Consider the following 13,667-nt stretch of genomic DNA (forward strand, 5'->3'; position numbering starts at 1 on the left):
TATTCTTTTGAGATGTCTGAGCATGGATTCTGTACCTATTAAGTATCATGTCAGAGATAACTAACAAAAGTGGGCCTCAAAACAGAGGAGATTCTAGATGTGAAAATTGTATTTTGTCTGTTAATATGATTTACCCTTTCTCTAAAGTCGTTACTCTTAATACAGGAAGTTTTAGGCAGTTATGGTAAGCAAAGGGTTCTTAATTTAGAGTAATTGTTTGACCAACAAGATAACTTAAATCTGATAGTAATTAAATGTCTGTATGAGGAAAGACGTACTCTTATTAATTCGGGAAATTATTTTTTGCAAAAATAATTGCTCATGGAGGCAACCATCAAACATAGTGATGGTGAATTTGGGAAGAAATTAGGAAGAATTCCCAAATGTTGTTTATGGGTAGTCAGATATGAGTCCCCAGATTTCACTGGACTAAACTGAACAACCTTACTTGTCAGTGTACCTTTGAAAAAATAGGTATCCTTTATAAGAAATTGGGAGCAGGGAAAAGATAGGAGAATTTACCTAATCATAATCTTCACTGAATATTTACACTGGACAATTTTCAGAACTATTCGGGACTAAAATACCACTTGAAGAATTCTACAGAATTAAACCCCATTAAAAGCCGCTGTTTATTATTTAAATCTCCTTTAGTATATATGGGCTTGCTATATAAGTGTATTTCCATTGTAGAATATTAAATCTGTAGAGTATTAGTATAAGTGCTGTTGGGCTATAGTTTCCATAAATCTTCAAAATGCTTTTGAATTAATGATCCTGAGTGCATTTACAAGAATCTCCCAAATGTTTCATTTGACAGAAATCCTTATCACCAATAGAAAATAAGTTAACAGTTGTGTCCATGACTGTCTTCAAAGGAATATTCTTTTCTAGAACCTAGTTTGGGATTTGAAGTAAAATAATATTGCATATAGACAGTCGGGTTTTATTATATTTATGTCATTAAGAGTGTGAATGCCACAGAATCTCAGGTACTTTGGGGGCTCTGTTCACACTTTGAAAAAAACGTACATATGCCCTGTTTTCTAAGGCAGAACTGCGGTACTACTAAATTTGAAGTTGAAAACTGTGATGATTTTTCAGTCCTTAAATGAAAAAAGACAAAAATGAGTCAACTCTTCCCCTAAGGGGAAAAACGGGAAAAGAACAGCATCTTGGCATCTTTAAAGGCTGTAAAGGTGTTTCCCTTTCCACCATATCTTTTAGGAGGCTAATCCTTTCTCAGAAAACGTTTAGGATTCCACCCTTTTGTGGAAAGTATGAAAGATTAACACCATATCTATATAATTAAAATTTTTATGGTAAGCATCAAAATAACATTTTTATAGTAACTTCATACAAAATTAAAGACTCTATCAAACCCCAAACTCAGAAACACTCCCTAGTTTACTGATTATTGTTCTCATGTGTCCATCTAATTTAAATCCTTTTATTCGGTGAGTTTGTAAGGATTATCACATCGAGGTAGGAACATTCCTGTTAAGGTTCCATTCTATAAAGACTGTTTTCTTAACCACATCACCAATTCTGGACCCCAGGCTGGTACCTACAAATGACGGCTGTACTCACTGTATTCAAACACGTCTTCTTTAAAATGGAGAACCACATGTGTTGAGGCTATCTGAAAATGACACAGCTCTTTAGAATTACTTATATAAAGTTTACTCATAGAGTGCGTGTATTTACATGTGTGCCTGCTTAACCATACACACAAAGTCATTGCAGATTAATTCACAAGTCCAGCAATGGTTCATTGCCAGTGATCGACTCCCTCTCAAGCAGTCAGTGGTGAATTTTAGCAGGAGCAGCCCTAGATGCCTGTCACTCCTGGTCTTGCTCCAGAGTTCCACTTTCATGTGGGATCTCTGTCTTATATTGATTCTCTTTTGCACCCCATTCATTTTTATACCACTTTCCCACATAAGCCTCTAAGAGATGTAGTATTAATTACCCAGAAATCTCAGTCTGCAATTGTTCCAACATCATTCTTTAATGAATACAGACTTCATTGCATGTATTTCTGTTACTTTAGCTACTTCGATTGCTATTTTTATTGCAAAGTTCTGTGCAAATAAAAGAATATCAAAAGGTATGGCTATAAATGCGCTCTGCTAAATTCCCTCTGCCTTGCAATGCCTGTGAACTTCTGCTACAAAATGCCTGCTGCATTTTAATGCCTTTCTTGCAAGGCAACATGACATGGTAGAAATCACACTGGTCCTGAGTCACACAGCCCCTGGTCCACCATTCACTGATTGTGCTACTTAACTTCTTCGAGCCTCAGTGCCGGCATCTGCAAAATGTCGCTATGTTATCTTCGCAAATTTGATTGAGGATTAAATGAGATGAAGTATGTAAAGCATAAATACTATACTTAGAGCCTCATAGGAGCTTAATACATGCAAGTTTCTTTTCTCCAGCCTGAGGCAGTAATGGGAGGAGACCATGGCATACACAAACGAACACTCATTTTAAAATGTACTTAAATTGAGGAGTGCCTGGGTGGCTCAGTCAGTTAAGCGACTGGCTTCAGCTCAGGTCATGATCTTGGGGTCCTGAGATTGAGCCCCTCATGAGGCTCCCTGCTCAGCAGGGAGTCTGCTTCTCTCTCTCACACTCTCTCTCCTCCCCACCACTTGTTCTCTCTCTCAAATTAATAAAATCTTTAAAAATAAATAAATAAAATGTACTTCAATTGAGGTCACTGTAAACTAGGAGACATGAAGAATAAGAAGAATAAAGTTAGATTTCAAAGTAGCATATAATGCCTTACTGTGACGTTTATTGTATATGGAAATGTATTACTATAGGTTTACTGCATATGGGAATATATTATTGTGATGAAAAGGACATGGTTTCTGAACTCCTTTACAACTTTAAACTCTGTCCAGGTCGGAAGTGTAATAAGAAGAGCCTGTTTCACTATGCGTCTACCTTTAAAGGCATAAGCAGTATCATTTACAAGAAGCCACTACAATATAAATCTGTTTTGTTATACTGCTTAAATTAACTTTACATAAAATTTCAGCACATTGAAAGTGTAGGAGTGGTGCCGACCATCTACATGTGAATACAGGTGGAATAGGAATTTTTGTAAGAATGGCCAACATTATTTTATCCAGTGAACAAATAATATAGAAAGCCTAATTTTCAAAGGAAGAACTTAGAGATAGGGTTATCAATGGCTTGACTGATATGGTTGCAAGGCTATTTGAGTGACTTCATAATCTGATGAAACTTCTGAAGCTTCTAAGGAATCTTTTGGTAGATTGGTAGTGGCTTTCTGAAGTTCTGGATTGGGAAGGATTCTAAGGCCATGTCTTGGTTCATCAGGAAAGAATGCTGTCATGGATTACCTAGGTCTGCTCTGGGCAGGAAGTGGAGCGATTAGCAGCCTGTATCAATGTGTTTGCTATATAAGTGTTCCATAAATAATAGCTATTATAATTATTGTTGCTGTTATGACAAAAGTGTTTTTATGTTCCTCTTCAAATTTCTATATCTTCAACACAAAATGGGATCAATTAACTGCTTCAGTCACAAGGGCCGTGCATATCATTTTTATTGACTTGATGGTTAGTGTGTGAGTTTTATCTGCAGAGAAGAGCTGAAAAATGAAATCAGAATTTGCTCTTCCTAATTTTATTATATTAAACACTTAATGTAATTAAGGGGAGAAATCTAGTGTAGTCACAAGGGCAGGATGAGGGCTGGAAAGAAAAATAAAGATAAGAGATGCGGTCCTGGGTCTTTACAAAAGGTTTGCACCACGTCTCACATCTTCTTTAAAATATTCACACAAGGGAGAAGATCCAGCATGTTTTCCACTTAGATGGTCCATGACTTTCTAGACTTTTTTCCTGTTTTTTTCTCTGAGGCCAGATTTCTTTTCTCGGTAAACAGTCAAGTTCCTGTCAGCCATAGGGGATTTTCTGAATCCTAAACAGCTGATTTTGTATTCTTGCCCCATTCCCTCTATTTGAGAACTAAAATCTGATCAAACCCATATTTTTAAATTTATGCATTTATAGGCATATGGAGGAATAGTTTATAGTCTGAGTATGATTTTTTTTCCACCACAAATGTAGGAAAATTGTGGGGAGTTTTAAAACAGTGCCTTATTGAGTTGGTTTTTTTTCCTTTATTACTGATGACTTCATTCCGCTTGAATTCAGTGCTTCACTTTCGTTGGGTAAACTAATAGATTATGTATGCAATGTTTGCACCATGTTGATTGAACTCATCTGGTGAGTTTGAGCCTGGCTCCCACATTCATGTCATCAGCGGAAGCCTGTGCAGGGCATACGGGCAGCACAGCCCGCTCACAGTCCGCAAGAGGAGGGGAAGCTGGTCCGCGGAGAGCCGGGCTGCCTCGCCTGCCATCCCATTGTTCAGAAGAGCGTATCAGACTTTCTTTCTTTGTTTTTTCTTATTGTTGTCTTTTTCAAATGCTCAAGAACTTCTTAAATCTTTTTTTTTTATTTGAGGATGGCTGACACACAGTGTGACCTTAGTTTCAGGTGCACCGCAGAGTGACTCAAGAACTCTGAGTTGTGCCGTGCTCCCCACTAGTGTGGCTCCCATCTGTCACCGAGCAACTCTATTCCAGTACCATCAACTATGTTCCCTATGCTGTGCCTTTCATCCCCGTGACTTCTTCATTCCATCACTGGAAGCCTGTCCCTCCCAGTCCCCTTCACCCATTTTGCCCCTCTCTCAACTTCCTCTCCTCCGACAACCAACCCCCAGAATGTTCTTTGTATTTATGGGTCTGATTCTGCTTTTTTATTTGAAATTTTTTTTATTTTAAGAAAAGCCTAGTGAAGAAACAGAACTGTCTTGAGAGTTTTTAAATACATCTTGAAGAAAAATAAAGATACGTGATTCCCAAGGGTTTGTCTTTTCTTAATAAAAGGCATTGGGTGCTGAGTGCCCGTAGGACGTGTAGGAAGCCCAGAACCCTGCGCGGACCTTGTAGAGATGTTGTAAGACATCACCAATTGACTTTCGATCTAGTTTGGGAAGAATGCTTTCCCTCCAGAAGATGTTCACTCACCATTTTCTTTTTATAGTTTACAAGTCTAATTTCAGAATTGTTTCACCACATAGTGGATGACTTCTTTCTGTTGCTTTCACATATCTCCTTTACGTGAAGTCTCATTTAAACTACAGCTCCACTGTAATACATGGGGATCTTCTAGCACACGCAGCTCTTCACAGCGGGTCCCTTTCTCTCCTTCTCAGTCTCACCTGTCCCTCTTCGCTGTCCCCTCCCATATACCCTGTCTACCAGAGCAGTGGTTCTCACCTGCCCATCAAGCACAAGCGTCCTTATGATTAACAAGTTGCTATGACTTGAGTTCAAGTAACAAAATTGCAGGCAATATACTTCTGTCATTGATTAGAGTAAATTCAAAATATCCCTGAAGTCACCAGCACTCATTTTTATTCTAACTCGCTCCCTAAATGAGAAAGGGAGGGAAGCATGTGTTGCCCGAGACATGTGTGAGCCAGGACAGAAGTTGAGGCTCACTGCTTGCCCACATGGACTTATTTGCATCCGTTCCCACAGAGCAAGATGCTTTCTCATTTCTGTCCTTCATATTGCCCTTCCCTCTGCCTGAAATTTCCTCATCTTGGGGCGCCTGGGTAGCGCAGTCGTTAAGCGTCTGCCTTTGGCTCAGGGCGTGATCCCGGTGTTCCGGGATCGAGCCCCACATCGGGCTCCTCCGCTGGGAGCCTGCTTCTTCCTCTCCCACTCCCCCTGCTTGTGTTCCCTCTCTCGCTGGATGTCTCTCTCTGTCACATAAATAAATAAAAAATCTTAAAAAAAAAAATTCATCTCACTTGTCCAGCTGTTGAACACCTAGATAGCCTTCAAGACTCAGCTAAGGTTCACCTCCTCTGTGGAGCTTTCCATAATCTTCCTCCACGGCCCTGCCCTCCCCCTGTCAGTTTAAGCAGTCTTTGTCCCCACGGGCCCTTAGTAGACGGCTGTTGTCGCACCTGGATCAGGGCCTGCTCTATGCCTTCCAGTCCCCCCCTCCCAGATCATGTGCTTTTTGCAGACAAGGACTATGAACTGTTTGTTTTCACTTTCCCGGATCTTAACATCAGCTCTGGCACAGTAGGACACTCAGTTGTGTCTCAGATGAACCACAGAAGGTGTATGGTGGTTGAAATGTGCCTAGCATTCTCCTCTTATGTCCTGGCCCTGAATCGTAGCCCATGAGGTCAGTTCTGTTGAAACGTTCGTGACAAATCCAAGCGTAAAGGGAGCCACTGGCTGACCAGTTCGGGGTTGCATGGATGAGTCACTGGAGAAACTGTAATTCCTGAGAGAAAGAAGTGGCTAAAGGAGAGAGAGGAGAATCTTGGCCTAGTAATGAAGATGGCATATTCTACTATTTTTTTTTAATTTTTTTAATTTTTCTTTTTACTTCTTGATGTGGCTTCTGCCTTCTTTGCTTTCCCTGTGTCCTGTGGGCCCGTATGCTGCCATGTATGCTCCCCCCCTTCTCCCCACTCCAGAAATCCTCCAGTGTCACTGACATGAAGAGTGGCGCATGCCAACTCTGCCACATCCCATCTTCAGGCCAAACAACTTGTCTCAAATTGGCAACTTCTTATTGGAGAAAATGAAATAACTACATTAAAATTTAACTAAACCCTGTGGAGATGCTTATAAAAAAAAGGGGGGGGATGGCTCTTTTAATTGCTCTAAAGGTCAGGACCTTATCTTACCTTTTCACTCAAAAGGCATTTATTAATCCCAAGTCGGATGTTTTGACCCTTAGAGCTAAATGTATTTACATAAAGACCATTTTTTGCTCACTTTTATTACTGATTTTACAGTTTTCCTAGCATATTTGAATTACATTATTGAATCTTCCAAATTTAGATGTCTGCTCCTTTAATAAGATCAAAAAGTGACTTTCCAGGGTGATGTACACTATGTGACTGTGTTTGTTTGATTATGTCCTGCAGTGGCCGGCCCGCGAGTGGGAGCACGGACCGCATCCAGAAGTTGCGGAAAGAGTATTATCAGGCCCGGAGGGAAGGATTCACCTTCTATGAGGACGATGAGGGAAGAGCGAGGCTAGATTATGACCTTCACTGGGTAAGCCCGGGCCTCATTCTAATCATTGAATTCATCTCCACTGAGATAGTTTCTAGCAGAAGTACATGGCTAAGAATGTTCTATACATACCAAGTTATATTTAGGTTACTTGAGTTTCACAGATATGAACATTACCCAAACCACAGCCATCTTGTCCCACAGAAGTTGTTTACATAAATCAAACCACACTAATGCACAGTAGTTTATTTTAATTGCTTTCATATTTACTCTCTGTTGGACTTGTGTACCAACGTGTTAGGGTGGAGCAGATGGTCGATATTTTAAAGAGGACAAGGAATCTACTCAGCCTTAATCCTTGCCTCCCATCGCTTGGGTTTCAGAATCTGGGCAAGCATTAACAGACCATGCAAACACAAGCCATCTTTCCTTTGGGAAAGGATATCAGAAGTAAATATCAGAATGGGTACCTTCAGAGATATCAGTTGTGTGTATATCGCATCTGAATAATTCCCATTTTGCCGATCTTAAGTTTATTTTGAGATAAGAACAGTTTTTGTATTAGAGGCTTCTCTTTGCCAAATCCTTCAACATTTGCGAGCAGAAAAGAATACTGTGACCTCTAAAGAAAGAGTCTGTGGGTTTTTCCAGGATAGCATGATTCATTCTCTTGTCTTTTTCAAGAAGGCACGGCTGTACCAACAAAATACACTTCACTTTTGAGCATTCACAAAAATACCAGAGGAGAGTACTTAGCGTTGGATTAAAGTACACGTCACCTACTTAGAGTAGGTGCCGCCCCTCAGTTCGTGTGCCTTACGTCTGGGCTGTCATTACTCACGTTATTGGAGCAGAGCTGTCCGTGGTAATAGCGATGTCCTTGCAGTGAGGCCAGCTGTCACTCACCCTCTTTGACGGTTAATGCCTCCTACTACCGTTGTTAGTGCTGCTCTGAGAAGCGCATAAGGAACTCTCTTATCCCTGGTGGCCACTAAAGACACCAGCTCTTGTGAAAGCAAATCTATTAAAGGGAGGTTTCCTTTTCTGATTTTCACACTCACATTCATGCTTATGAGGTCAGGGTTGGGAGAGTAGAGCCCACCAGGCAAGCAGATTCCTTCTGTTTTTCACTTCCGGCTTTGGCATCTCAGGCGTAGCACCTCACACTTTTGTGCTAGTGGTGGAAAGCCAGCTGCAGCAGCCACCGCCGTCGTGCAGAGCCCCTGGAATTCCTCGGCTCAGTAGATTCTTCCTGGTGCAATGGACTTTCATCAGAAATGTGAAGTAAAGGGGCGCCTGGGTGGCTCAGTCAGTTAAGTGTCTACCTTCTGCTCAGGTCATGATCCCAGGCTCCTAGGATCGAGCCCCGCATCAGGCTCCCTGCTCGGCGGGAAGCCTGTTTCACCCTCTCCCTCTGCCTGCCACTCCCCTTGTTGTGCTCTCTCACTTTTTCTCTCTCCAATAAATAAATAAAATCTTTAAAAAATATATTTTTTTAAACTAAAAAAAATAAATGTGAAGTAAGGCTTGGCAGTCCCCAACAAATGGCTCTAGCCTCTTCCAGAGATAGGCATTTTGTAACTACAGATCAGAACAAATAGCTTTTTGTTGGTTTTATTACAGATGTTAGGATGAAACAGAATGGCATTTATAGTGATGGGGCAACTGGTCGCTTAGACTCTCAGTAACAGAAGAGAAAGATTTCCACAGAATAACAATTTAGATAACAGTTCACTTCACTTTAAACTTAATTGAGATCGACATATTAACTTTGATGACAGACTGTATACATAAGGCTCTGCTCCCTCGATCAAACAAACAAGCAATAAAATAACGGGAAGTTGTTTCCACCATCACCAAAACAGACCACCACGTCAGGGCATTGGAAAGGCCTCCATCTCAACATCACCGCGAACTCCTATAGGCAAAATAAGACAAGTAATTTTAGATTAAGCAGTCCTGGTTGTTTTGACCTTATTTTATGTGATCTCCTTACATCAAGCGGAAAGCCCGAAAATGCTTAACCTTCATGAGACTTGAAGTTTTCCCTGACCCTCACCAAACCTGAAATAGATAACCCAAACGCTCAGGTCCTCTCTCTCTTAATGATTCTATTTTTATCCCAAGCCAATGTGGAACCAGACAATCTAGTGAATAAAGAAGTATCTCTGTTTTAATTTGTGTTTCCCATGCTCACGTGTATTGAGCATTGCCAAAAGTGACTGATTTTACATTTCCCAGACGAGTGGGGACAAAAGCTTCCCAAAGGGATGCTTGCAAATTGCACCGTCGTAAAAGACTAGTGCTCTTTGTGATCGCCTGAGATGCTCCAAACCAGGGATGAGAAACTCAGCATCCTTTCCCCGCCTCTCCGCAAGCCAAGGAAAAACACTAGTTTCTTTTGTCCAGCGCAGGCCTGGGAAATTACACTGTTGACTTGCTACTTTTGGATAGATTAGGAAAGCGAGTGTAGAAAGTTAACATTTCATACCTGCCAGTCAGCCAGACCTAACAAGGCAGCTTTTATTGAGACTGTGGTTCCTAATCAGTCTGTGCTTTGGCATCGCGGAGGGTGCTTGTTAAAATTGGATCACCAGCCCGTGAAGGAGAGGGGTGTGGTTATCAAGGTTTCTCACCCACAATTCTAAAAATAGGACATTGATTCCAATCACTGCAGTAAGCAAAGTAGTTCAGCTTCTCTAACAAAATCATTACATGAACCAGCACCATCAAAAACCACTTTCATGGACTCAGAACTTCCCGGGCCTGGTACCTCAGATGTAGAGACCTACAAATCTTCCCTGGAGTCACACTAGACTGGGGAGCTTCTGAACTATCGAGAAGGAAATTAGGAAGATAAGTTACCTAAGAACTACTTTTAGGAGACCAGATGGAATAAAAGTAGGCTCGCAGAAGTCTTCAAAGCCAAAATTAGTAAAGCAGTCACTGGAAAGATTATTAAGATCTATGAATAGTTTTGGAAATATATTGTTGTCCGTGGAACTAATAATTCTTTCTTTGGCCTGCCTTGGACTTTCTGATTTTCCCAGGCTCTCCTATAGGCAGTTCTCTGCCTGGTGGCTCAGAGCTGAAGGCTTTTCCCACTGCTCTCTTGGGTTCTCACTGGCTCCCACAGCGCTTGCTTCTTCCTCTCTTTTCTCTATGTCTCTGATCCAATTTTAACATAGGCCAGGTGCCAATCCAAGAATATAGTATTATCTCTACCTTGGAGGAACTCACAGTCTAGCCAGGAATACAGACATCTAAGGCAAAACGGAAAAAGGACAATAATACATGTGAGAAATTCTGTAGTATAGACAGGTCTTAGCTTCTCAGTGAGCTCAGCCACGGCAGTCCATTCCGCCGGAGGCCGGCTGTGCAGCCAGGGCTGAGGGGGACTGTGTAAAGATCATTTAGGAGTTGCCTCAGCGGACAGATTTGGTTCCTTTTCTCGCAGATTCGGTGGTTTTCTTTTTCCCAAAGGAGCCTCTGATTTATTCACTTCATTTGTGTTAAAATAAATGAACACACACAGATTGCAAGGTTTGTAAATATGGACATGAGACCTTAAAAATCTTTTCAGCCAGCCTGTTCTGTAGCTATTTTCCCATGGAGGCTCTGAGAAGCTGTAAAGAAGAAGTTGAGAGAATTTCAACGGCGGGAAGTGAAATGGCCTGGCGAGTTTTTATAGGCCCAATTAAAGCAAGATATGCTAGCTGTGAAGTGTTAATATTTACCAAAAGAAAACATAATACCTGTTATCTCCTGGTATGTTATTTTCTGTACAACTTGTTAAGATGCTCACAGTCCTCTGGCAACAGGCTGGGGTATTTTTTATTAGCAGATAAAGATGATCTGCTTATTTAACGGCAGCATGAAGATCCTGTAAGTAATTTCAGAAATGGGATGGCCCCAGAGTTTTCTAAAAATATCAGTACCTTTATTATTGTCTTTTTTCAAGAGCTGCATGGCATACACCATACACTTCCTCCTCTTTTTAACTCTCTGGCTAAATTAGAACTTTCATCTAGGAAAGGGGTTTGTAGACACATAGATGGGAAGGAGGTACTAGGATTTCCCCTGTCACAGAATACATGGTAGTGTATCTTTCTGGCAAGGGGGATTGGTTCAGGTGATGGTTGGGTGAATAAATGAAAACACCCTGAAAGATTTGCTCACCCTGTTACGAAGATGACCTAGGAGCCAACTTGAAGAAACATGGTTGGCAGCTGTCTAGACAAGAAAGACACATCTGGTGAATTCTGCAGTCAGAGGAAAGAGAGAGCAAGATGCTGAGATCATGCTAACCATCTTATGAAAGGGATTTAAGATGGAATGTGTAATAGCCACACAAGTGTAAAAACTATCAGAAGGTTATTTTCTAAATATGAGGGATAAGAGAAATGAGCTCCTGCTGTCAGTGGTCCAACAGCAGAATTGAGTTGTCTGTATTTTCCCTCTCTGTACCTTAAAGGCATCTGAAAAAAAAGAAGAGCTAAAGACACTGATGAAAAATTCTAGATTAGTCAGTGGCTTTTATGTCACAAAGAACACAAATCTAACTCAAACCGGCCTAAGCAAAAAGGGAAATCGTGTTGGCCTGGATAACTTTAAAATCCATAGGTGTATCTGACTTCAGGCAAAGCTGGATCCAGCTCCATCGTTATTCTCTTTGTAGGCACCGTCCTCGGGGAGTTCCTTCATATGGTAGTGAGACAACCAGTAGCAGCTCCAACCCAGCACCTTTATAAAAGGAGATTGTCTCAACCCCCAGTACATCCGGGAAGTCTTAGAACTGATTTTCGATGCAATGCTGCATGGCTTCTTGACTCAGCCTGCGTCATATGCCCACTTCTGAACTCCTTTGGCCAAAAAGATAACAGTACTCTAACTGGCCAGAACTAGGTCACGAGGTCACCCTGGAACCAGAAAGCAGGATCAGGCCTACACAAATCCCATGAATGAGTCCAGACGAAGCAGTAGTCCCCAGAGGAAGACCAAGGTGCTGATTAACAGAAGAAGGGTAAATGGATGTCCAGCACGACTCAGAGTTGTCTACTATAACTTCTGGTTTGAATGACAAGATGTACTCTCTTCATCTTAGGTTTTTAAGGAAAGAAAAAGAAAAGACCTTTCCCTTCATGTATTTTCCTCCTTATCATTAGAAAGAGCAGACCTATTACCAATCTTAAATTTGCTGCCATTATTGGTAAAAGGAAAAAGAAGACTTATTTTTGTCTACTGGTCCCGGATCTTTAAGCTATCCCAGGAACCCAGATGACTTTACTGAGTTATTCATGAGAAATTACCAGACCTCTAGCTACTTATTTAGATAGGCAAGTGACATTTTGATTCACCCCAGACCTAGGTATTTGCCCCAGAGGGAGGCAACAGAATTCTTTGAAAGGACTAAAAGTGTTTCCTTGGGTAGAATTGCTCTATGTATAGCCTCACGGATTGTTGTTTTGTGATAAGAATATATTCTATATACATATGTCAAGTCATTATGTCATATACCTAAAACTAATACAATGTTATTATGTTAATTATATCATAATTTTTAAAGAAAGGATATATTCAAAAAGTCTTCAAAAGATGGAATGAAATAAGGAATTCGAGTCATCAAATGTAACTCTGGTAATGTAGCTTCTACCATAGGACAACCAACCCCTTCTCAATCGATGAGCGCTCATTAGCTCCGTGAACAGTTCCTTCCCAGTGTGTCCCTCCATCAGCAGATTAGTGTTTTCCCTGATTTCCTAAAACAACTGAACTGAGGAGTGGAAGAGGTGCCAAGACAGAGAAAAAGGGAGAAGAACACACATTGTGTTTATGAATTAGGGAGATATAGGAAGGGCATGAGGTTTGATGAACTTGATGTTGGTGAAACATCAAATACCAGCTGAAAAGTTGGGACTTGCTCATTTTGATTTCAGGAAGTAGTGAAAATTTGAGGAAAAAAGGACAAAATAAATTGAAGATTTGTATGTTCGTTTGGTTGATAGTTTTAGTCCTTTATATTTTGATGCGGCTTTCATGGGAACATGTTGACATATTAGCTATATGGGGGATCATATGCATGAATTTCTAGCTTTGAAATATAGTGTAAATCATTTTGAAAGACGGCAACATGTTTATAGGCAATCCCCAACATAGAAATAAACTGTGTTTCAGAAACCATTTAGAAATTGACAATTTGGCACTGAGAATAGTTTTCCCATGGGGGAAAAAACGATTGGTTGTTAGGGTCCCAAACCAGTCTGCAGAAGCCCATGAAAATCCAATAACCTGGTGCTAATCAGAGATAATAACCAAGGAGCCTAGGAGCAAGGGGCCATCTGAGCCAGGAGGAAGAGAAGAAAATTCCTTTCTTCCCTCTTTTCTGGATATACCTTTGAGATGTTCTCTAGCCCCTTCTGATCTGCCAGTCTTTAGGAGGGTCTCCCCAGGTTAACTGACCTTTAATCACCCCTACCTCCCCATCATGGCACCCCACTTAGACCCACCTTTTCTCCAAGAGTGTTCAAGAATCCAAAGTTCTCTCTCTGCCCTGTCCCCTCCTCCCTCA

At 41.0% G+C, this 13,667-nt stretch overlaps 1 protein-coding gene across 6 annotated transcripts in view; it reads left to right on the top strand.

The window, feature by feature from the left end:
* The window catches only part of PARD3B (par-3 family cell polarity regulator beta), a 980,330-nt gene that overhangs the window by 872,516 nt on the left and 94,147 nt on the right, over positions 1-13,667 (top strand). For all 6 annotated transcript variants that reach the window (XM_045806556.2, XM_045806555.2, XM_045806554.2 and 3 more), the window contains one exon: positions 7,009-7,141. In XM_045806556.2, coding sequence (XP_045662512.2) covers positions 7,009-7,141 — 133 coding nt within the window. The remainder of the gene's footprint in view (positions 1-7,008; positions 7,142-13,667) is intronic.

This window comes from Ursus americanus, chromosome 1 (genome assembly GCF_024610735.1).
Source record: "Ursus americanus isolate L20-20 chromosome 1, mUrsAme1.1.p, whole genome shotgun sequence".
Taxonomy (NCBI): domain Eukaryota; kingdom Metazoa; phylum Chordata; class Mammalia; order Carnivora; family Ursidae; genus Ursus; species Ursus americanus.